This window comes from Lycorma delicatula, chromosome 7, assembly GCF_047948215.1.
Source record: "Lycorma delicatula isolate Av1 chromosome 7, ASM4794821v1, whole genome shotgun sequence".
NCBI lineage: Eukaryota > Metazoa > Arthropoda > Insecta > Hemiptera > Fulgoridae > Lycorma > Lycorma delicatula.
Genome location: NC_134461.1, coordinates 80,435,070 through 80,462,653, shown reverse-complemented (window position 1 = coordinate 80,462,653; position 27,584 = coordinate 80,435,070). Strand labels below are relative to the sequence as shown.

The 27,584-nt window shown below is 29.7% G+C and overlaps 1 protein-coding gene across 1 annotated transcript; it reads right to left on the bottom strand.

Annotated features, from left to right (window-relative positions):
* Positions 1-824: 824 nt before the first annotated feature.
* Positions 825-27,356, bottom strand: LOC142328409 (tubulin beta-1 chain). The gene is made up of 4 exons (XM_075372122.1): positions 27,197-27,356; positions 6,413-6,748; positions 3,690-3,818; positions 825-2,118 (listed from the first exon to the last, which is right to left on the bottom strand). The coding sequence occupies exons 1-4, from the start codon at positions 27,251-27,253 to the stop codon at positions 1,297-1,299; spliced, it is 1,344 nt and encodes a 447-aa protein (XP_075228237.1). The 5' UTR covers positions 27,254-27,356; the 3' UTR covers positions 825-1,296.
* Between the last annotated feature and the right edge of the window lie 228 nt (positions 27,357-27,584).

The window sequence follows — 27,584 nt, the reverse complement described above, 5'->3', positions numbered from 1 at the left end:
TGAAATACATAACTTTCTATTTTTTAAACTAAAACAATACATACTATTTAAATTTAAAAAGAAAATTATAGTGAATCTGTTACTTAAAAAGTGGCTATCTGAAGCAATGTTTACATAAATCAACATCAAACGCTAGGATATATCGCTGATGATATATTTCTGGGCTATAGCAATGGATATATTTCTCTTGTACCTAACTATATACTCAATGCACAGCCCAATTTCTTTTTGCCAGATTGTAGTTGTTTTCTGTGACCAATATTAAAGCACAATTTGTAAAGTGCAAATCAATCAGAAAACAAAGTGTAAATCCGTTATACACTTAACTGAAGACTGACAGAAGTACACGTTTTTTGTTATTGACCTACATGTTTGTAGTCCTGAATTATTATAAGTATAGAACTTATAAACATGTTAAGATTACTAACCCTTGATATCTTTACAATTAGTAAAGGTTATATAACACAAACAATAAAAAAAGGATATTTGCTATCATCCTGTACAATGGTAAGGTAGTGCAAACAAATTTTGAAGACTTGTAAATCTAACCATGAATAACTGGAACAAGTGGTTAAGAACTTGCAAGTATATGCCATATTAAATTCAAGAATTTGTAATGAGTATTTATAATATGCTATACACATTACAGAAACAGGCAGTAAATATTTCAAGGAAGCTAAGAAATGTTTAAAACCACCAACTGTTTTCCATTCTGGTAAATATTTACTTATAAAGTTAAAAATTTCTGTTTCAATTTAAAAGAAAGCTGTAAATAAATAAATCATAATTGTTCTTAAGGATACCATAGGATAAATGCACACAGATATTTTCATGAATTGTTTATTTCTTTACAACTAACAGACAATAAGAGTAAGGTTCTACATTATTTCTATAAAAGAAAATTATAAAAAAAAATATTTATAAATTAAATAAAAAATAATTATACATACATACATTATCAGGTTATTTGACAGAAAAGGGAAACCATTTCAAATTAATTTTTAAGTATAGAAAATGAATACTAATAGTTCTGATATTCAAACAGCTGCATTATCAAACTATAATCACTGTAGTAACGAAAAATTTCCCTTTTAACTGTGAATACCAATTTATAATAAAGTAACAGAACTGAGAAGTAATTAGTATAAAAAGTAAAAAAAGATAAATGCAATAAAACTGGAAATGGAATACTCCACTTTACTTGGTTTTTTTAAGTAATGAAATATTAATATCATTATCAGCAGGATTCTGACATTTAAGGTAATGTTAATAATTCTGAAATTTCTGGTATGTTGTTTAATTTTCATCAACTTCAGCTTCTTGTTCTTCCTCAAATTCAGCATCTTCATCAGCAGTAGCCTCTTGATATTGCTGATATTCAGAGACAAGATCATTCATGTTTGATTCAGCCTCAGTAAATTCCATTTCATCCATACCCTCACCGGTATACCAGTGAAGGAAAGCTTTACGTCTAAACATGGCAGTGAATTGTTCTGAAATTCTCTTAAATAATTCTTGAATAGCTGTTGAATTACCGATAAACGTTGCTGACATTTTTAATCCTCTAGGTGGAATATCACAAACAGCCGTTTTAACATTGTTTGGAATCCATTCAACAAAGTATGACGAGTTCTTGTTTTGGATATTTAACATTTGTTCATCAACTTCCTTCATGGACATCCTACCACGGAAAATAGCAGCAACAGTTAAATATCTACCGTGTCTTGGATCACAAGCAGCCATCATATTCTTAGCATCAAACATCTGTTGAGTAAGTTCTGGAACTGTCAAAGCTCGATACTGTTGGCTACCACGTGATGTTAAAGGTGCGAATCCAGGCATAAAGAAATGTAATCGTGGGAACGGTACCATGTTGACAGCTAATTTACGAAGATCTGCGTTTAGTTGACCCGGGAACCTAAGACATGTTGTAACACCAGACATTGTGAGGGACACTAAATGATTCAAATCACCATATGTTGGGGTTGACAGCTTGAGAGTACGGAAACAGATGTCATATAATGCTTCATTATCAATACAGTATGTTTCATCTGTGTTTTCTACTAACTGATGGACAGATAATGTGGCATTGTATGGTTCAACCACTGTATCAGATACCTGAAATACAATAACAACACTTCAATAAATAAATCATAATTTTAACATCTTGTTTCATAGTTACAAAGTGGTCACAGAAAAACCAAATTAAATAGAAATAAATGGAGTAGTAGCTGCTTATAAAACAAAATTGTGCTTTATCCCTACACATATTAACCAATTCAGTACTACACACACATACATTTAATTAAACCTTGCCTTATTCAGAAGTACACAGAATGAAATCGTGAAATTTTTTCCAATTGGCTTGTTGAGCAGTAAAAAATTAATGAGATAATGCACAAAGTATGCACAGAACACTGATGTTCTGGGCTTGAGCTATTGCTTATACTCATTATATAAACTTATGTAGCAAAAACAATGTGCATATTATGATCTGTTAATTGTTAACAGAAATGAATCATTTTCAAGGACTAGAAGACCTTATATGTTCAATTTGTTTACATATATAGATCTAAGAAAAAAGTTGTAATGTGCTCTGATTGTATAAAAGCATTTATTATAAGCAAATACTCAGTTGATCCAGTACCACTTTATTGTATTGTAAGTATTAACTAACTTTTCTTAGCATTATTACTCCTTTATCCTCTTTGATTCATCCTACACAACATTTCTCTAGTTAGTTTTACACACAATATTTAATTTCCTCAAACTAAATATAATTTATTTTTTACTGATTCTCCATGCTGCTTTAGTTCTCTGTATAAATTTTCCTAACAATGAAAAGGTTTGGTAACAACACTTCCTCATTAATTTCAGCATTTCCTAAAACTTTCCCTCAGTTTAAATAAAATATTCAATGTTCATATACTTGGAGACATTTCTGGGCTGCATTAGATCTGGCTTGGTTAGGTTAATTATTTTTTTTTAAATTTAAATATCCAACAAGAATTAGCTAAATTTGACATTGTTTTATCAGCAACTTGTTAGCCAAACTTTTTTAGGGATCATATAGCACGCACATACAATCACCACTTATATTCATCACAATCATAAATTAATATCTAAATTATTCTGAATCCAGAATGGTTTTATACAATTTATTTTCAAGATAATTGTGTTCTAAGCCAAGATAAGAAAACATCATTAAATGTAGATTTATTAAGTAAAATCTACCAAAAACCCCAATATACTACTACAAATGCAATCATAAGGCTCTAATATTTGCCAATGTATAGCTTTTGCCAAACTAGTTTATTCAAACAGTACATTAATATTGCACAGCAATGTATGCTTTCAGCTGAGAAAGAATCAGATGTTACCTGAGAAGTGTTAGCCTAATACACTGTGTTAACAGCCTTGGGCTTTTTATCAAATCAATTTTCAATCCAGATGAATCCTTCAGCTCAAATTTATTTTTATTACATTAAGATTACTATAAAACCCCAAGTCTGTTTAACAGATTTATTTGAAGATAATGTTTAATAAATATATAATCACAAGAAATTAAGTAATATGAGACGTGAAATAATACCAGTATGATCCTCACTAAGGATCATGTACACTAACCATAAGTGGTCAATAAGCAGCAATTTAAAACCTAAAAGTAATTTTCAACAATTATTAATTACCTTAGGTGATGGGACAACAGAATATGTGTTCATTATACGATCTGGGTACTCTTCTCTAATTTTAGAAATTAGCAATGTACCCATACCAGAACCAGTACCTCCTCCTAGTGAATGTGTAAGCTGGAAACCCTGTTAAAAAAGAAAAAAATAGTTAAAAACTATGCAAATTAACTCATCACAAAATTAGCAGTAATTCAAACAAAGTTATTCTTATTTTATTCATATTTATACATTATTTCTATACTTGCAGTATACACAGTAACTACTTTTAAAATTGTAAAACAAATATTTCAGCTTGATTTGCTGTTATTGTGGCTTATTTACTAAAAAAAATAAGGAAGTGATATATACATAATGGTTATAATCAATTATAACTATTGATTATGGATGGTTTAATTAACTTTTAATTATAATCATTAAACATACTTAAAATGTAATGCAAAAATTTAAGTATATAATTTTACATTACCTAACTTAATTTTGTACAATATAAAATAACAAATTATCATACACATCAGCGTCTGAGAAAAGTGTTTCTCTTCTCTCAATTAACTCAAAATGTTTTTTAACTAAAGAAAAGGTAGGACAGATAAAGAAGAGTGTGAAGTGGAATCTAGAAAGTGACTGAAAAAGGATTCTCCTCATTTTATATTAAACTAGTATGTGTTACACAATACATCTGCAGCATATAACAAATTTAATTAATTTTTTATAACAGAAGAAAAAAGTAAAACTATACATCTACCTATGTAACAAAGGCAACTAATATATCATATAAGGTACAAAATGTAACCATTTTTAAAAATCATACAAAAATATAGGGAAAGTATAATCTTTATAAATAACAGGTGACTTTTTGCCCTATATTTTGTGATGTTTTAATCACAAATATATATGTCTTTATACAGAAATTAAACAACTAGCACTAGATAGGGAATCTTGGAGAGCTGCATCAAACCAATCAAATGACTGAAGACAAAAAAAAAAAATCAATAAAATTGGGCTAGTATGGATAGTTTGCATATGCAGAACTGGTTAATGAGATAATGAAATTAACAAAAAGCTACACAATCTCATTTCACATAAAAATAAATGTATTACTAGGTAACTAGTAAGTAGCTATCTCTTTGACAATATTTTTGGCTCTAGGAGCCCTATCATTACATAACATACAGATCCAAGAATGTTTTTTCTAATTAAAAAACCGATCTAGTATTCTTTTATCGACAGTATGTATGCTATGTATTAGATATTTCAGAATTAGATTAGAATATTAAACTAGAAAAATATTTAAAATGGATAGTATAATAAAACATAATATTTGACCTAAACAAAAAAAAAAGACAGAATGGAAAAGAGAAAAAATCTAATTCAACAATATTATCTGTGTCAAACAAGGAACTGAAAATATGTCAAGTATGAATGACAGCTTAGTTTTCTCCTAACAATTGTGAGAATTTAAACATAAAATTTTATTCCTACAAAAATTAAGTTATTTAAATGCAATTGTTTTAAAAATAAAACCTTAACAGTTACTTCCATAACTAACAAAATATATCATTTTTCGATGCTAATTTTTAAAATTAATAATGCAGCACTCTTCTTATATTCATTGATAAATAAAAAATAAAATTTTGTTTGATTAAATAAAAAAAGTTTAATTCCTGTTTAAATGTATTATTATTACCATTTCAATTCCATCAAAAACTTAAATTCTGAAGGAGACAACACAATTATATTAATTAAAACAAAATTCTTATAACAGTATGTGTGTGTATACACACACACACACACACACAGAGAGAGAGAGAGATGTATCACAAAGTTCCCCAGGACTTTCATAATCTGTTCTACTCATGAAAATAATGGAATAGTTCATATAAAAATATGTCCTAAAATGCTTAATTTCTGAGTTCAGGCTAGTGAAAGACTTTGCTTGGAATTTGGCTACCCCAGGGTGAAATGAAATCATACTGAAATTTTTAGGGCATTAAGAGTAAGGGTGGCTAAAACTTATGGTTTTTGATTTAAAAAATCAATAAAATTGGTCCCACAACCCTATCTGCAATAGGTTTTGAGAAAGCTAGGGTGAAAACCTATAAATTGGGGTTTTACTCAAATTTTAATGTACAATTAAAAAAATCTAATTTTATATTTAGAAACAGTACATTGTGAGCTGTACTGAATTTCAACATAATAGTAATTATATCCAAAAAGAGGAAGAATTATATAAGGATAATTACAACAAAAAAAATCTAGTACTACACAGTACCTAATTATTAATAAAATTTAAGTGACAATAATAATTGAAACTGAAAAAATTTCAGTGCATACTAATAATTCTTATGAATACAAAGAATCATTATAGAGACACTGGTCACCAAATGAATAAGAGCATATTTCACTTATGTATGAATACAGTGATTACTGCAAAAGAAGAAATTAGATAATAAGCAGTCATTAATTTACGCAATTAATAATTCTGAGAACCAATTGTAATAACAAAACAAATGAGAAAAAATAATGTATTGAATGAAAAGGTTTTATTTCGCACATAAAAAGCTCCTTATTTTAATTTAGAAATCTAAGGTAAACAGAAAATTAACTGTGATATGCAGTTCAAATAAAGTCATTAAAAAATATCAACTAGGAAAAGGAAAAACAAGAAAATCTTCATTTAGAAAGGACAAAGCTTACTATGGATAAAATTTATTACAACAAACCTGAAGACAATCGCAGCTTTCTGCTTCCTTTCTGACAACATCTAAAACAGAATCTACCAGTTCTGCTCCTTCTGTATAATGTCCCTTTGCCCAGTTATTTCCGGCACCACTTTGTCCAAAAACAAAGTTATCTGGCCTGAAAATCTGTCCAAATGGTCCTGATCGAACAGAATCCATGGTACCTGGTTCGAGGTCAACAAGGATTGCCCTTGGAACATATTTGCCACCAGAAGCTTCATTGTAATAAACATTAATTCTCTCAAGCTGCAAGTCTGAATCACCATGGTAGGCGCCGGTCGGGTCAATGCCATGCTCATCTGATATGATTTCCCAGAACTGAAACAATTAAAAAAAAAAAAAAAATTTTTAATTTTTTTCTTATATATTTAAAAATTCATATATCTTTACTAGCGATAAATCTATCATTCCTGTGTTCATATGAACTCAAAGCCTTCTCTTTACTCCAACCAATCTGCACTTTGAAAAACAATTGGGCCATAACTAGACCCAAATATAAACCAAACTATCATCCTCAAAGTAGCATTGACTAGTCATGCTACTTCCAAGATAATGCAATAAACGTGTAACATGGACTGTCATATTTAACAATTAATGTGCTACCAAGTATTACTAGATGAGAGCTATGTAATGACATAGTCTACAAGAGCTATAAGTTGTACATTTTACTTTATGTATTACAATAAAAATAATAAAACATCACATTAATCTTGCTTTAAAAAAAAGGAGAAGGAGATACACTAAACTAACCTTAAGTTACTAGAGTGAATTTCATACTTTAGTACATGTTCACTATAATTAAAAAAAAAAGTTGCATGTGCTACTGAAGTAAAACATGTAATTTTTAGTTTTGCATCTATCTTAAACATCTGACTTAACTCGTACTTTTATTCAAGTACTAGCTGACCCAGCAATGCTTCGCTATTGCTAGATGTGTGTGTATATATATATAGATTAAATTAACACAATTGAAAATTTGATAAACATTAAAAAACTGAACATTACAAGACTTCACAAAATTTAACCTTTCACTTTTACTCTTTTTCTGTTTTCTATTTCTTCATTTTTAAAATTTTCCCTTTCACCGCTTTTCCTTTACCCTCCACCCTTTCTATCTTTCCCAACACATAAATTGGTTGAACAAAGGTTTAGTCTACAGCAGACAAATATACGAACATTGCCTTTTACATATATATATATATATATATATATATATATATATATAAAAGAAGAAAGTCTGTACATATATTTGTTTCATAAATATCTCAACACCGGCGCCACCTAGCGGGTAGTTTTTGCAAAAAAATTGTTCTTTTCATGTAACTAATATGTATTCTGAATATGAACCAAATCGGACCATAAATGCAATTTTTCCAAACATCTCAACCCCAGCGCCATCTAGCAGGTCCATTTTTCCTGATGTATTTTTTCCCATGTAAGTAACACATACTGAATGAGCCAAATTGGATTATAAATACAATTTTTCAAAATAGCACGACCCCAAGCGTAACCTAGCTAGCGGGTTAAAACTAATTCAGAACCTTCACAGGTGTGCCCACAACTCACCAAAGTTTCATCGCAATTGGATGAATGACAGGAACGCATACGGGGCTGACAAACATCCATTTTTATATATAAGAACTACAAAAAAAGAATCTACCACCAAAATATCATTGGTGGTAATATATTTAGTAATATTCTTTTTTTAATACAAAAATATTAATTAATAAACATGACTGCCTCCCCCCAAAAAAAAACCAAAAAACATTGCTCTGTAAAATGAGATAATTAAAACAAGTGGGTGACCAATTTTATAGATAGTATTTAAGCAAGTACAATCGTTTTATTTTATAATTTATTTAAATATGTCTTTATATATATATTTCCTCTGTCCATGTGTATGTGACTGAACTCCTCCTAAACAGATGAACTGGTTTTGATGGAATTTTGTGTATGTGATTATGTTGATTCGAGAATGATTTAGTTTAGATTCACAATTTGATCAGATAGAATTTTTTTTTCATGTGTTGATCTTGGGATGGTTAAGGTTCACAGTTGGATCCGGTAGGCAGCACTGCGACCACGTTTTAGAAATTTTTGGCATCAATCAGACCCGGAAGTTGATGCTGTGATCGGATTCTAGGATTTTTTTATTTTGTTGCGTTTTCGCATATCAGTTACTTGCGTCGTAGCTTAGTGTTGTTATTACGTTAAAATTCGTATTTTTAACGGACTACTGTGTTTAGAGAGTAGTTTGAATTAAATCTGATAGGTAGTGCTGTTCTGACCACTGGATTATTTACATTCTGACTTTTTAAAAAAATGAAACGTTAAATTTTATGAAATTCCGTAATGTTTAGTAATTCTTAATGTTCAGTATTAACTGTAATGATTTTGCAGCCACAACTCTTTTCGTTAAAAAATTATTTTTATTTTCCACCGAATACTGTGATTAGAGAGTGTGGTGTGAATTAAATCCGACAGGTAGTGCTGTTGTTTTGCCATTTGGATTTATTTACATTCTGACTTTTAGTGAAAGGTTAAATTTTGTGAAGTTCCTGATGTTCAATTTTTAAGGTTTTATTAAACTTTCATTGTGTTCATTTAATCTAAATGTATACTCAAATCTAGCAATAGCGAAGCATTGCAGAGTCTGCTAGAATTGTGCGCTTATTGAGAATATTATATTATTATTTATTGAAATACTCTTTTAAAGTGTAATTAAAAAATATACAGTGTCCAAATTTGTAAGGTGCACTATTTTTTAATGAATTTTAATGATGTGTACACGTGCATTCAATAACAATCAACTTAACCTACAAATTTAAATTGTCAGTTCTCATTTGATTCTATGCACTTATGAAGTATTGAACGGCTCTTTGAAAATAAAAATGTAAGTTTGTAAAATAAATTATAACATTTATAAAATTAAAAGTTAAAATTAAAGTTACTTATAATAATTATAGTTTAAAGTATATTTAAAAAATTGAAGTTATAATTTTTGTAGCTGATTAATTTTATAAAAAATTTTCTAAAATTGTTTTTAATTTACAATTATCTAAAATTTGGTAAAATAGATGTTAAAATAAAGAATGAGAAAAATTTCTATTAAAATTTAACGTTTCTTTTTTTTTACAGGGCTTAATTTTTTTAATTGATTAATTAAGCTATCCACATGGTTATGAAACTTCAAAAATATTAAATAAAAAAAAATGTAGGAGGTACTTTTTTAGAATTATCTAAGTGAAAATTAACAGTAATGCGGATGAAACTTTATTAATTGCACTAATTATTAATTTACATGTTTCGATTTTTTAATTCAATTTTCATCAGCCATCTCAATATTTAGTGAAAATATATATTTTAACCATACTATACATAATTATTCAATAAACACCCATTACAATAATAAACGCGACAATCAAAAACTGAAAATAGTCATATTGATGAAATTTTGTCCACATTCCTGCTAATTTTAACTTAAATAAGTTACTTATATTTATGTGTTGTGTATTTATTACAGAACAATGCCACGTCAGGACGTCTGTTGTGCTGCTATGGTGAAACAAACATACATATACCGTAAATACATTACACTCCTTTTTGGGTAGTCATACATAAGAAACAAGAACATTCACACACGATCGAACGTACTACCCATCAAAAAATCATTGATCTTTACTTCCTTGTACGAAGTAAGGAGGTCGTATTGTGATTTCGAAAAATTTCGGATTTCAACGGAAATATCCATTTTGACCATCCCTGAATCCAATTTGACTAGTTTCGGGGTGACGTCAATAAGTACGTATCTCGCATAACTCAAAAAAGATCAGCCGTAGGATGTTGAAGTTTTGTATTTAGGACTGTTGTAACATCTAGTTGTTACCTCCCCTTTTGATTGAAATCGACTGGGCCAAAAATGTTCAAAAAAAGACCAAAATCCAATATATTTGGATTTTGGACTTTCTTAACTGCAGTAATAAGCCCTCGTTGAGAACAATATATCATAAGTGTACTTATTTTCATTGGTTCTAGAGTTATAGCCAAATAAAATTTTAATTAATGAAATACTTGGATCTCACAGAGGAAGGCATTTTTTTTATTTTAAATTTAAATATATTGATTTATTAATAATTGTTAACTTCCGATGTAAAAAAAAAAAGTCAGAAGTTATTAGCGAAATCAAATTTTATTTACTTTTATTTCAATTCAAAATTTTTTACAATGGTTAATAATTAATAGATCAATATATTATAATTTTTAAAAAATATGTACATGAAGTCGGGATTCGAACCGATGCGTCGATGGTTACGAATCCGACACGTTCTCACATCACATACTACTTGGGTGATGTAATCAAAATTAATATAACATGCTGATACGGACACCACAAAAAAATTTTATTCAATGCGGTGTGCACCACAATGCAGCTGTGTAATTATCCACTTTAAAGAGAATTGAAGGATCGTATCTCGCTTTCAAATGAAATAAGTTTACAGGCGTACAAAGAGTCATGTGTGGTGTCAACATCAGATTTTTTATTCTATTTTCTAACTTTATTTTGCATATATTTATAAATGCCTAAAACACTCCCGGTAACATAAGGATTCCAATGCAGTGTTCTAAATACATCAAAATCGGTTCAGCCATTGGTTTTTACAGTGGAACATAGATACACCCTAAGTATATTATTCTTTTTGGGCAGCCGTAAATGAATTAGTCATTAAATTTACACATTTTTTTGTTTACTATAAAATTACCTCAGAAAAAATTGGTACAGTGAAACTGGAGTATAGTCTTGCTATTGTATCACCGAAGAAATATTAATTTATATTTACAAGATGTTTCACCTTCACCTCTTTTTAACAATGAATAAATTGCTTAGCAAGACATATTAGTTTTGTTAATTTTTTTCTCATTCAATCCTGCTTGTCAGTTTTTCAAGGTAATTGATCACTTAGTATATATATGAAGTAACGACGCTAATATAAATCTTGAAGATAGGAAATCTGTTCAGTTCTCTATTCCAGAAGTTTATATATATATATATATATATATATATATATATATATATATATATATATTTATTCAAAAACGATGAGAATAAAACAGAATTTCTGTTCGGTTCAAGTAAAAATATCACTATTAATTAGTTTCGCTTCACACACCAATGAATTTTAAGGCTTATATTTACTCGCATAATTGTAAAAACTGTTACAAGTTCTGTGCAAGGCCAACTTTTCGTTCCCGACACCCTCACTATTTCACTGTCAGAAATCGGCTGATATTCAAAGTACAATGCATTACATACGTCCGATTAACAAGTACATCCTTACAGAAAAGCATGAACTTTAAACACTAACCACTGTGCATCACTGCTCAAGCATATATGAAAATAAGGCTTAAATTAAAAATGACAACCAATTTTCATGAAATTTTCACATCCAATCTTCTGATACACTACTACAGCACATCTAAATTTCAGTGAAATCGATTTAGTAGTAGTTTTGAAGATTTTCGAACCACAAATTTTATACATAAGCATGTGTGCATGTGTGTGTGTGTGTGTGTGTGTGTGTGTGTGTGTGTGTGTGTGTGTGTGTGTGTGTGTGTGTGTGTGTAAAATGCATTTTAAATGAATGGTATATTTGTACTTATATTTCAAAACGTAAAGAAAATTCAATTTCACCTCCCACTCCCACCATGCAACTGAAAGTAATATCGTACTTTTCTTTAAAAAGTCGATAAAAATTAATAATCATATTGTTCATTTGTAACCAAATTTTTATTATTCAGCTTTCTACAACTCAATTACTCAAAAATAGCAAATCATTACAGTAAATTTACTCTCCCGTCTAGCGCTATAACTTTAAGGGAAAGTAAATACACCAAATTTTTCATTTTGTTAAAAACAGTTTGATTTATATTACGAATATCTGCGAAATTTTTACTGTACGGATACAATTTAATTGTATTTTTTTATATCACTGCGTTTTGTTAGTTATTCCTTTGTTTTACGAATTACTGATTATGGATTTATTATTAAAATTTATTGCCTTTCTAGAAGAACATACATTTTTTAAATTCTCGGCCAATTTTTTTAGTCGTATTTGCTTCATACCATTATTTTCCTTTTTTAATAGAACTAGTACAGACCTTCACGAATCGAAGATCTGTGATGTAATATGCTCTTATTACTTTGTAACTGTAATCATCGATTTGTTATCGTATCCGTGGACACACTTTTTATATTATTAAATTAACTTTATTTTATTTCTCCACCAATTAGTTTAAATAGTTCCAATTGTAGAAAAAAATTTTACCAATCGAATTTATTTCTGTTTTATGTAACAAATCTTTGTTGCCACATATGCAACACTTTCCTACTGTTCGTGTTTTTTGTGTTTTATTATTTTTTTACTTATTATTATTTTTAATGAAATGATGGGAATTAAAAAAATTGTTTCATCTTCAATACTTTCATTCGCGTAAGAGTATTTACTATTAAAGCTGTAGTATATTTTCTTTTAGTTTTTGTACGCTACCTGGTACAATCAAGTACTGCTACCTAGGCGGCACAATTCGTAAACCCAACTTTTTGAGGAAAAAGTGAGATTAGGTTCATCAAATGGAAGAAAAATTGTCTAACAAAATCGAGGTAGTTTTTGAAAGTAATCTTTATTTAAAAAAATCTATATGTTTTCATGCTTATTTTTCTAAATTTTTTCCCCGATTTTCATTTCACTTTTAGGTTAGGTCATGTTTAAAAGTGTATACATAATTCATTGACTTCGTCGTGTCATTCAAGTTCTGCTGACACTTAACGGCGAAGTTCTAACGAACTTCTCGATTTAAAGTGGTTGGTAGTACCGCCACACCCGCACGAATGAAACACGGTATGCGCGGGCGCGTTAGAATCATCAAATTAAACAAAAAATATTATATTTAAATAAAATGATAAATATATTAAATTAAGTTGTATGTATGCGTGTATAAGCCGTGCATAAAAAAAAGCGCGTGACGGAAAGTACAGCTGTGTTGTCAGTTTTTTTTTTTTTACCGTACACAGTAACTTAACAGGGTGAAATTCTTTAATACAAAAGTACTACGTCAAAATTTTTTTTAACCATTTTGTATATCAATCACGATCTAATTAAGATAAAAAAAAGGAATTATGCAAGTTATTTCAAGAAATAAATTTGTCAGCAATGTTGTAAACAATTACCGACTAGAAATATTTCATGACAATAATTCTAATAATAGGTACTTCATACAAGTATTATTATTAAGAAATGTCATACTTCAATTATAAAAATAATCTCACTATACACAAAACTTAATTTCCCTCAAAAATATTTAAAAACCTATCACACTACAATTTTTCTTCAGTTAATTCACATAATTAGTTCTCCAGTTGAATTTTCCCTTTATATAAAACTAAAAGTTTACTCGTACAGTATTTTGTCTCGTTTAAGTCAAAATTATTAACTATATCACACTTGAAAATTATTTTAAAAGAAAAATAAAAATCTCAAAGCAATAAATTGAAAGAAAAATAAACAAAAACAAAATATTCTTTACACTTAGCATAAACAATGTATAAATTTTATTTGTACCTTCTCATAAGCCACTCCTTCAAATTCACATTTAAAAGACTAATATGAAAGTGATAAAACATTTCACAATATGTTTATAATCAAATTACATCCTGCCTTTTTTTAAATACATAAAAATGTGTGTTAAATACATAAAAATAAAAACGTTGAAATTAACACATACTTATTAGGTTTCATTATTTACTACTAATATGTAATATTAAACATTAATAAATAAAACATTTATTAAAGGGAAAAACATTTTTTTATGAAGACAGTCACTTCTTTCTCAAGTAGAATGCACAAGTCATTTTTTTAAAACACTTAGAGCATCATGTACTCATGACTTTCACCTTAATTAATCCTGACTTCAAAGGAAATACAATTTAATTACTAAAAATAGAAACATATTATTTTCTGGAATACGGAAACAGTGCTTAAATCAATTGTAGTTAAAATCTAGAGACCACGAAGCCTTTTTGTAAGAGTAGACCAGTAATTTGAATTTCAATCAAAAGAGGACTGGAGGCAGATTTTATATTGTAAATGTCTAAACAATTGTTATTAATAAAATAGTTTTAAATTTATCAGAAATTATACATTCTCACTCAAGTCACTCAGTATTATTTTCTTTTGATACTTAATTGAAGCAACTTTTTCTGAAGCAGGAAAACACTCTTTTTTACCAAATATAACAGAAGTAGAAAATTTTGTTAATTTCTTATTCTTCAAGACAAAATTATTTCTAGTAAGAGGAAAAAGGAACTTTTACATAAAAAAAATTATGGAAAGATCTATCAATTTTTAATTACGTTTTTCAAAATGATCACTATTTGTGAGTTTGATCACAAATCTCAATGAAACTATTTATTAAATTTACCATATTTTAAAGAATATCCTACATTCTTTGCAGTCTTGTACATAATCTTAAATATAAAAGATTGATACTAGCTTTTAGAAAACTTCAATATAATACAAAAAATATAATTCCTTTACCTGAAAGGTAAAGGTATCCACCACTAATTAAATGAAACACTTTCATAAGTCATTCATTTTTATTGCATTATTTACAAATAAATCATGTACAACTTAAGTTTTATTTTTGCAATTATTTTAAAATAAATCACTTTTCACCATTACAAAATACACAGGGGTTCATTAATCTGTTGCTTTAGAATGGCCAGTCTTAATCATTTAACTGCTGTGATACCTATTTTCCTACGACTATGTTCATGTAAAAAAACATGAAGTACAAAAGGCACCAATCAGATTTAGGTTCCTCCGAGAAATATTAACTGCAGCCAACTCCTGTGTTGTTCACGTGCGACTGAAGAAGGCAACAAGAAATCACTTATTTTTCATTTATCCTAGTAGTAAACTTGGTTTGGGATGTTTTTTTTTAAACGGCTTTCCAATGACTTAACACATTTATTTTGCTCAACTAACAAATAAAAAAATTTCTAATTTAGTATCTGAAGCAAAAGTTAAATCCAAAGTCAACCACAATTTTATATTATGTATAACAAAACATATTTTTTAAAAAGATGCAGATGAAATTTTTTAATTTTATTTGCCAAAGCAAATAACCAATTAACATTATTTCAATAAAACAATTTTAAAAGAAAAGCTACTGTTGTCATTATTAAATGTAAATGTGTAGTGTAGTTGAATCGATGAGAAAATACAATTTCATTTTAAACAAAGGATAATGAAGATATCAATTTTTTTTAATCATAATTAGATCTAACTAGTCAGCATATCAAAAATGTCTTGATTTTGAATGTATGGATGGTATGAAAATATTTTTGAAAGGTGAATTGATTTGAAAGGTTAAATGTAAAAGAACATAAAAATCCATTTGAAAGATATAGTAATACTGATAAGTATTCAGACACAATGAACAGTTAATCAACCTAGTCTTTCTAAATATGAGAATGTAGTATTTGTAGTTAATGAACATAATACAATAATATGTAACTGTTAAAAAAATATTAACTTAAGTATTTAGGCTATAAAAAGAGAGAAATAAAAAAGAGGCCAAAAGTTCATCAGAAGTACAGTAGTAGTGATGGTAGAAAGGTAGTCACGTTAGTTAGAAGTCAACTGGTACAGTCCAGTAATTTCTTTCAATTTCCATTTATATATAACCAGTACATGGATGATGAATATGGAGGTCAAAAACGTCTGTTAACTACCAACAACCAAATATGTATAGATATTTTTATACAACAGCTTACTCGATAAAGAAATGTTATATTTAGATTTTAAATTAACTAACTTTAACCTGATATAAAAAAAAATCTATTTAATTTTATTCAATAAATATTTCTGAATTGAAATACTTTTAATACATATTCACATTTTTGAAACAATATCAATTGTAAGGTATAATTTTTTTACATAATTAAATATTACATAAAATATAGCAATGGAATAAGCTGTTCAGTAAATTAAAAAAAATAGAATTTGTAGAGGTTTTTTATTGTAAAACAACCCTATAAACATTTATTTATTGTACCAAAATTAACTTATATTAAGGTTGGGTTTTGTAAACATTAAAATTACAGACGGTACAAAATATTTTTTTAATATGAAAAAATGTTTTGAAGTGAAACGAGTAGCACAAAAGTAACGATAAAACTTTAACAAACCTCACAGGATTATTTTAATTTAATCATACTTGGATAGCAGATAATTTCATATTTTAAACCTAAACTTAACCGAGCTTCCAGCCATTATCTCTCCAGAATTTTTTTTTCTGAATACAGTAATCAAGTTTTTATACCACTCAAAAAGAAATATATTTAATACAAATAAATAAAAAATGTTGAAAAACTAGATGATACGATATGATCTGGCCATAATTAATTTAAATTTAACATTTATTTTCTCTATTACTTCAAATTAAATTAATAATTCAATTTTACTTCCAACATTATAAAATTTGATACCTAACATTAATAATAAATAAGAATGATTCAAGAAAATAAACGCAACAACACGCTTAGTTTGAGGTAGAAAAAAATCTTAATATTTATTGCCCAGAACCCGCTAATAGGCCGGATCGACGCATCAGGCGTTTCATTACTTCCAAATAGAATTTAGAATTCACGGTTTGACCAGTTGGGATAAACTCATGATGACTCAGGCCGTTCTTGTCGAAGAATGCTATCAACATCGTTTTACTCTTGATTTTTTGCTGCCTGACTTTCGCCGATCTTTGTGCTCCACCAGGACTCAACCAAGCAGCGGATTGACGCTTCGTTTGCGGATCATACATGAAGCACTAGCTTTCATCCACAGTTACAATTGTTTGCAAAAAACTCCGGGTCGCTACTATCGGCATTTCAACGAAGTCTTGAGCGCAAGAAAAACGCATCTGTTTTTGTTCTTCGGTCAAGAAGCGTGGAACGCGAAACGAGGGCACAATTTTCGGCGAATCATTTTTAATTAGAATTGTACGTACTGTGTCTTTACCGATGTTTAGCTCTTCTGCTATGGCCCGAAGGGTAAGATGAGGTTGTTTAAACAGGAGTGCGAGCACTTTCGCAACGTTTTCATCGTAAACAGCTGTTGACAGCCTCCCGCTTCGTTCGTCGTCATCCAACAATTCTGTACCGTCCTCAAACCGCTTCCACCACGTATATGTTGTAGTACGAGATGCGGCTACATCACAGCTTTCTGTATCATAGAATAAGTTTCAACGAAAGGTTTATGAAGTCGAACATAAAATTTTATTGCACTTCTCTGTTCCATGTCGCAAGCTCGCATAAGGTCTTATGAACACAACATACGCGGCCGACTAAGAAATTTAGTTTAAAAACTTTCCAGACCGACCGGGTTGGTCTAGTGGTGAACGCGTCTTCCCAAATCAGCTGATTTGGAATTCGAGTTCCAACGTTCAAGACCTAGTAAAGGCAGTTTTACTTTTTTTATGTGGATCTGAATACTAGATCGTGGATACCGGTATTCTTTGGTGATTGGATTTCAATTCACACATCTCAGGAATGGTCGAACTGAAACTGTACAAGACTGCACTTATACATATCATACTCTGAAGTAATACCTGAATGGTAATTCCCGGAGGCTAAACAGGAAAAAGAATGGGAAACTTCAAAGACCTACTGTGTAAATATTTTTATTCAATGATTATAAAGTCACGTGATAGCAATAATTTTTTTTTACTCTTCTAGAGTAAAATTAATGGTTTCATGAATTGAAAAGTTTCGAATTCTGTCCTACATTTTTTTTTAATTAAGAAAAAACTTTATAAAAGTGCCAAATTTTCTAAAATTCAACGAATTTGGACGGTTTACGTTATTTATATGACAAATAAATAAAAAATTAATATGTAATTATCACACGACTTCAATGAAATTACTGGCGCCTACTATTAACATTATAAATATCATTTATTATATGGCGTGAAAGAACGCAATCACGAGTGTAATCAATAAAAACTATAAAGAAAATATACTTTATGCGAGGGGAGGAAGGTTACGTAAGGTTAGGATATATATATAAAAACAGGTCATTGTTCAGCTCGAACGCGGCGGCGCCTAATCGACTGTATCGGTTAAAATAAGAAAACAGGGTTTGCGTGTAATGAAGGACATGTAATATTAATAACAATACTGTTATATAGTGTATTTAATGCAGCAGGGAAATTGCTGGAGCGTGAACGGCTGCAGTTACTTAAAAGTTCTCTACTGTACGTTGATAAAAAAAAGGACGTGGTGCTGGGCGGAGACCAAGGACTATATAAAGGGGAATAAGATACGGGAGGGGAGATGTAGATGTTTCACTCGATTGCAGAGGGTTAATACGAACATAGAATATAATGAATCGCACGAAAGTTGTTTTTTTTTTACGTTTTAAATTATAAATCATGGAGACCAAAATTAAATTAAAGAACATTTTCTTAAATAAAAAGCGTGTTTGTATAAAAAAAAACTAAAATGTCAAGACATTTACTCTTATCACTTTTTTAATGTTTTAAATCGATATTTGCCTTAATTATATCAGTTTTCAAACTGATGCGACAAACAAAGAAAATACATTTTTTCTAACATTAGAAAACACAATAATTATTTTGCAAATTAAAACATTTTTATTGTGCAAAATAACTAAATTTGCCAGAACATTGACTGAAAATCTATTTCAAAATTGCTATAAAAACATGCACCTTCATTTATAAAAGTACCCGTCTCATCGCATGAAATAGGAAAACTGTGATTGCGTACGTGATACTACAATGCGAGCGTGTGTACCTAAATATGATTACCAGACAACAAATGAAATGACTAATCAGGTTTAATGAGAAACTTTGCGTACTTGACTGTTATACAGCTTGGTGTTTTGACAACAGCATATTTCAACTATTTTTAGTTCTGTATATTCTAATAAATATAATCCAATGGTCTATAAACAAAATTTAACATTATAAATTATCCAAGAGAAAATAACAGACATATTTCGATGTAGATGCAAAGAAATAGTTCTGGTTTGTAACTTGTCTGGTACATTAAATAAAAATACATTACCTAGAGTAGAGAATAACTGTATATGAATTTTTTGGTTAAATTACATTGTGGATGAAAATTAATTATATTATCTATGCCAAAAAATTCCAGCCAGATTTGACCTCAGTTAGATACTACCAGCCGCCACGTAATTACGAATGAGGGATTTTTCCTAAGAGGGAGCACGATCCTGTTCTCATGAGGCTCACAGTATCTGGAACTTGGTGAATGTGTGTATCTACTCTTTCACCTCATCATGATTCTTATTTTCTAAATAACCACCTACTGCTTATATGCTAAGGATATAACAATCCGTTGTGAATGTCTTCTTGATATTGGTATGGTTTGGTGGAAACAGATCGGTCAAGGGATCTCTTTTAGGACTATATCCTACTGATAGCACTATAGGTAAAATCGGGGCTTCTAGCAATGGATAAAATTATTAAGTTGTATCTTAAATTCTAAAGATGACAACTCATCAAAAAATTTCTAACTTCCATCTCGTCTGCCATACCTTTTGGTGCTGTATAGGATTTATAAACAAACACCTTATATATTAATTACTGAGACATTATCACCCGATAATAAAAAAAAACCAACCTGAATTTAAACTAAGGTCACAACAAATAATTTGGTCAAATGACCGATTACATTAACATTGAAATGTTAATGAGATAGAAGCAAAACAGAAATTTACAAACAGACGTGTTTAATAAATAGTGGTACAAGGTAATTCAGTTTCATATAAACTCAACTGCTGGTTTTAAATTTCATTATTTAAATGAAACAGAATAACAAATGATGTAGAAATAGAAACTAGGTTAAAAAAGTACCATAATTCATTCCCTTAAACTCTCTTTTCATCGGAATGGCGAGATACGTCTTTAAATGATACGTGTTTATATGCATAAAGAAAAAAATACCCGTGGTATACTTTGCAAGGAAAAATACCTAAGATATTAGTACATTAAAAAATTGTCCAGGTCATACATGGGGAAAAATGTTTTTTGTTAAAAACAAAACATAAAACAATAAATATTTTTTTTTTTAAATCGGGTAGGGCTGTCGCGGCGCACGAATGTTAGTTTAACTTGAAACGCAACAGACCTTGGATGAAGTTCCTCCGAGCTACAGACCGACCAACTTGTCTGTAGAGGTAAATGGGAGAGCCACCATCGAATTTTTTTTTAACAAAACTGAGTCTCTAATAGAAAATTTTAGTTCCTTCATTTGGCCATCACTACAGATAAATTGGTCTGTATGTCAGCGAGTGATTTTTTTTAGTGTATTGGATTGAAATAAAAACGAGACACTGACTGCAAACTAAATTTTAAATTTAACATAAAACAGACACTGAATGGGTACGTGACAATTATTTCGACTAATATCTGACAATTCTGTTCAATATTGGTCTGCAATATGAGAACTAAGAGACAAAAGGCATAATAAGCAGCGGTAGAGGTGCTCGCGCCGTCGATAGTCGTTCACCGAGGGGGCTGTGCAAGCTTTGCAACGTTCCCGAAGTCTCGCTCACTCGGCACCGGACATTGGAGTACCTTTGCGTGGCCCAAAACCTCCCCTTTCCAACGATATGCGTAATTTATATTTCTGGCTGGCTTTTGCGCGGGCTGAGGCTGACATATTCAGTTTTTACTTTTTTTACAAGTTTACTTTAACTTTTTACATATATTGTCCAAAATACACTTATATTACTTAAATCGATCTCTCTCAATAAACCCTAACACAAACACAAGAATCACCGCGCTATCACGCCTAAGTCGTGAGCTACACTGAGTGAAAATGAGCGAGAGCGCCACTTTTGGTCAAACTGCCCTGTGCCCTCTCCCCGCCAACCCGCTCTTCAGTAACAACCTCAAAGTCGTATCGGCAAGCTGACCACGTAAATTATAAAATGACCCCGCATTTACGTCTCTGAAACTAATACTTACAGAGTTATTAAGGCAGGACGATGTATTTCTGTTACGGAACCCGTATGTTTAGGTGTGATTTTAAAGACGTTTCACGTCGAGAACCTTAATCTAAGAAAACCTGCTGAAGACAACTTTACTACGAGTGTGTTGATTTGCTGCAGCATAGGAGCAACAGAACGTATAAGTATTTTGGATGTAGATACATCCAAAAATGCAATAAAAATTGTCACAAAGGAATAAAGAATACCAATTGACAACAACTGCATGACTGATAACAAAAGACATAATTGGACGAACATTCTTACAATGAGAAAAAATAAAAATAAACCGCCAGTTTTTTATAGAGAAACTTCGTTATATGAAATGTTTGCAAAAATGATACTGGCAAATAATAACACGGAATACGGGAAAGCTGTAAACACAACGCACTTAAAATAAAAAATAATTGGAAGTTACGTAAAATTATTTTATGCATAAATGCGCAACGGAAAAAAAAACACTTCAGGATTTAACGCATGTGACCATATATGAACTAAGAGTAGGTTGCAAACCTGAAATGAATCACGGTTTATGCAATATACAGTACAGAATAAATACATTTGCTACGTTAACAAAACAACAGATTGGTTTTCACGTTCAGACAGGAATATTGAATAACTGTGATAAGATTATTCACTCTCGCAATAGAAATGTGAACAATACATTGAAAAGGGAAAAAAATTTAAATATCATGTAGGGTCATGTTCGATCTTTGATGTATCAAGTAGTTCGTAATTTACTTAGCACTAATTTCCAAGAAAAACTTCGGTGAAAAAAATTAACAAAAATCCGGCGAAATAATGGCTTAAAAATATTAACAGTGGAAATAGGAGTATTAGAATTTATACAAGCCAATTTAAATAAATGTATTAAAATTCTAAATAAATGTTTCAACTCCATAGAAAAGAAAATTAATTTGTACTATTAAGATTACACGTAATTTGTCATTGAAATAACATTAATAAAAGTTAAAATTAGTATAATACATAAATCGGGATAATTATATGTAGATATAAAAGTTAAGATAATAACAGTCGTTTAAAAATGACAACATAGGATCACTTATAAGGGTATCAACGACTGAATTTTACTCTTACGCGGAGAAAAAATTCCATAAATCTAATATATTGAAGTTTTATTACTGTAATTTACGTACAAAAGTAAAACATGAGTAAAATTTCGGCATTAGAGCTTAATAAAAATATGAGAAACTTTTTCTAAAAGAATATTAGTACATTTTAATATTTGTTTTTCTTAATATTACACGTAATATTCATAACTTACAGTCTTTCAAGAGTCTGAACTGCTTAACTTAATACAATTTTAGAAAATATTTTTTAAGAAAGTAAAATACCATAGGTAAAAAGTATTTTCCCTTTTTTTATTGGAAAACCATTATTATAACTATATATATATATAACAAATCCGTAAATTATGAAAAACCAAGAAAATTATTTATAGGTTAATACATAATCGAAAATAATCAATTCACAACTTGATGGCGCATATGAATAAGTAATAACTCAAAAAACTGAATATAATCTTTAAACATTCTTATATAAAGTAGAGAAGAAAACATCACAATTAACTCAATATGTCATAAGGTTATTTATACTGGTAACCACTTTTTTGTAAAGCAAGGTTTTAATGGATCATAATTACACTGAGATTATCACTCGGCACGCTTTGGTAAATAGTTAATCTCTCGTCCGTTAAATAGACTTTCTAATTGATTAAGAGTAAAAAGATTCAATAACTTTATTTACATATTTTATTGCGAGATACTGATTTTTTGTTTAGACCTTTATTCCGACTAGAGATCAAAACACATCATTCAAAATTTGATATTTATTTTTTGTTTTTTAATCTATTTTCCGTAAACTAACCAATATTAAAAATATATGCAGAAGTTACAGACAAAAATTTTACATGTGCGGCATTTACGGAGGTAAAAAATAAACTTGATTTCTTACCACGTCAAACAGATTTATTCTGACCTATTCCCCAACGAAAATTAAGTTGGAAAATATGTTGAAAACAAAACCCTCACAATATCGAGTCAGTTCCTATGCCGTTTCAACAGAGATCTTAAACTAGCGTAAATTAGTGCGTGTAATAAAAAAGCGATTGATTACAAGCTTTACTTTCTTCACTGGGAAAAAATTTCAGTAATACTGTTTTAATTGTGAACTATCTTTTTCTAAAATTAAAATACACCTAAAACTTTATTAAACTTTAACAACTTTTATTATATTTGAACTTATTCATTAATTGTTTTCAATTTTCGGACACAACGTACAATAGTCAATACAACAGTCACAACTGTATTCTATTATTGGCCTATTTTATTTTAAATTCTGTTTCATCAATTAAAATACATTGTATGTATGCAAATGGAAACGAAAAAAATTCCTTCGACTTTTCTTCCATAATCTAAATAAAGGAATCTGTATTCAGTTGGCTTCACTTCTTTTTATTTACGGTCGTTTTAACGACCGTAAATAAGCATTCTTTCAAACACGAATAGAATAACAATTAATTTAAAATTTCAAAATGTCAGCTAGTGTTATAGCAGGAGTTAAGATTCGACCTGATAGTTTAATCAAAACAAAGGGAAATTAAAATTCTCTCCAGTAGGATAGTTTTATTTAATTTGTTCTTAATAAAATAGATAACATAATAACTCGGATATATATTGATAATAACAGGATATACTGGCACGAACAGGGAACAATTCTACCAGAAAGGAATAAACTGCTAAAAGGTTTCTTGGATTAATAACTTGTAGGGACGAACACCAGATAACAGTGGGACGAATAACTGCAGCTGAACGCAAGACAGGAAAGGAGCAGGAAAGAAAAAAGGTGACGCTAGACTGCACCTGGTGCGCAGAACAAGATGCGCATAAATACAACTGATGCTGCGGCATCAAGAACAATACTGAATTAACCAGGTGTATTAATTTATGCATTTGATAAGAACTGAAATAAGATGAAGTAAAATCAGTTCATCACAAAAAAAATTATTATTTTTAAAAAAATTCTAAAATCATTACTTCATAGACAAAACCCAGTTTTTAATGCACACTAGTTTCTACAACTTTTAATCCTAACAAATAAAGCTGTTTGACAGATACAATAAATGAAAAATTGCGTGTAAATTCAACAAAGAGAAATTAGTAAGATAATCAAATCCTAATCACCAGTACAAAAACTGGGCGATTTGTATTAAATCTGCTAACGATGCGGGGGAATATAACGGGGGATTGCTATCCGAAGGTCAGTAACGGAAAATTTAACGCGGTAATATTGGCGCTCAAAAAATTTCCGTTAAGAAATAAGCTCAACTGGCGGGAGATTACACTGTACAGTCCAGGCAACAAGTAAAATCCATAGGCAAATTCTATTTTGATGATAGTCGTACAAAAAAAACGCGCAATAGCTTCAATATTTTAACACGTACAAAGCGAACCTAACTAAAGGAATTTTCTTCAATTACCGACTTAATTTGTATATTTTATGACACATTACTTTATGGAATGATTTTGACTAGCAGGACACACAGGCAAAGCGGATTTATTTTTTAATACTTTTTGTAATAGGTTTGCCTTTGTTGAATTTCTCTTATTTAGATGTTTTATTTTTAATCAATATATACATATAGTAATACATGGTCTTTTCTTTTATACAAATAATTTGGGCAAATCAAATTTAATACAATACATTTAAATGTTGTATACCTCTCTATTACTAGTTAAGTTTTGAATGTCATAAATCCCATGTCATAAGTTTAGAATGATCAAGAATCCGTATTATCAATTCACTTATTTATTTACGTAGAAAAAACTCAAGAATCTTAAATTAGGTCGTTTGAAACCTATGCATAATTTTAATAACCAAATCACGATGAGATTTCATGGAATACTGAATTGTTATATTTTAAATAAAAGGCAAATTGTAACTTTATATTATAAGAAAAATAAACTTCATAATACTGAATATACAAATAAACATGTCAAAAAAATTAACACGATTTTTATGCTAATCGACGATTAATAACATTGTAGGGTATTTTTTATTTCATTGTACGAAGTTAGTATTGTGATCGCGAAAAGTTTCGGTTTTCAGAATTCAACGGAAATATCCATTTTGACTAGTTTTGGCGTGAGGTGTGTAAGTACGTACGTATCTCGCATAACTCAAAAACGATTAGCTGTAGGATGTTGATATTTTAGATTTAGGACTGTTGTAACATCTAGTTGTGCACCTCCCCTTTTGATTGCAATCGACTTTTTCTTAACTGCCGTAATACAACCTCATTGAGAGCTTTTCAACGATATATAATAAGTAGTACTTATTTTCACTGGTTCCAGAATTATATAGCCAAATAAAACTTTAAATGAAATATTTGGATTTTACGAGGGGAAGGCGCATCGGTTCGAATTCCATCTTTTTTTTTTAATTTTTAATTTAAGTATACTGATGTATTATTTGTATATTACTGACGTATTTATTAACCTCAGATTGTAAAAAGATTTTTACAAAGAATTCAATAATAAAAATAAAAAAAAGTATGAAAAAATATTAGAAGTTATTATGAAATAAAATTTTATGTACTTTTCATTTTTTTTAAATGTGCATATGTAATTTAATAGGCATACAAGTCATGTAGTGTCCACATCAGATTTTTTTAATAAATATGGACCCCTTTAAAATGTAATGATTTTTTATATTCATTAAAAAAAAATATGGGAAAGAATAAATTTTTTAATATCAATTTACTTCTATCTTTCGTAATCACGATTGGTCCTACTTAAAGTGCAACGAAAGATGTCTGGTTAATTCACGCGTTACAAATTTTAAAAAAAAACCACAATGTAACTGTAATAACCGATTGTAATAAAGATTAATTTAAGCTTTCATTAAATATGGAAAACTTCACATTTAATGTATGTAATAATTACGAATTAAATTGATTCGCGAGATAGCAATCTCTGCCGGCAAAAACCGGCATAATTTTGAGCCTGTCTGTACCGGGCCAACTGCAATGCGTTCGATGCCCTAACCATTCGGTATTAATAAAAAAAATTAATAGCAATAAAGAAAAATGTTTGCTTCTAGGATGGGTGAAAATAAAATTTTAAGTGCAAAAAATCTCATGAATTAATAATTATCAATAAAACTATCACAAATGCGAAGTTGAAATAAAATTTACAGCTCCTACTTGCAGATGTAAAATAATGCTTCCATATAATTAATTTTAACATAGGTAAAAGAAAAGTGACATTAGATAAAAACCAAACGATGGAGGTATGAGCGGCTTTAAATGCAACTTTAAAAAATATACTAGCTTAGATTTATTAGAAAACATCACATTCAAATATGTGCTGATGTAGTAACTAGAAATAACTTCGCTAAATATGTACAGTTGTAATTTACAACTTTGGTAATATGGCAGCCATTTTCTCGGCTGCCGGCATATGTAAAATATCGTATGTTAACTTGATGCAATGTGTAGTTTCTAATCGGCAACCGAAAAAATTTTTTATCATTCACGAAAGTAGGCATACAGGCAACCAAAATTTACATGTAATTAAGAAAAAAAACGCCCAGATGAAAAACTGAAATTAATTAAAGATCATAATTTAAAATAGTCTCTACGTAAAGTAATACTTATTACCTTTGCTCCAATCTGGTTTCCGCATTGACCAGCCTGAATGTGAACTATTTCCCTCATTTTGATATTCTAATACCAAGAACAAGTTGTCAACTTAACAGCAACCCCTTCGCAAATGAAAGAATCAACAAGGATAAGGCGTTACCCCTCTTTAACTGTTACTTTGACTCATGGGTAACCCCCCTCCAACATCTATTATTTCCTATTGGTTGTAAACAAATTCATGTTTGCCAACATTGTCTTTGCGATACCAGATTACCTAATACTAAATATAGTTAATTAGTTTTTTATTCTTTAAAAGAAAAGGAATTGCAAGCTTGTACTGCTGTTGCCCTAATGCGTCAACGCGAAGGCGCCGTCTCGAACACACACACACACACGGTATTCCAGT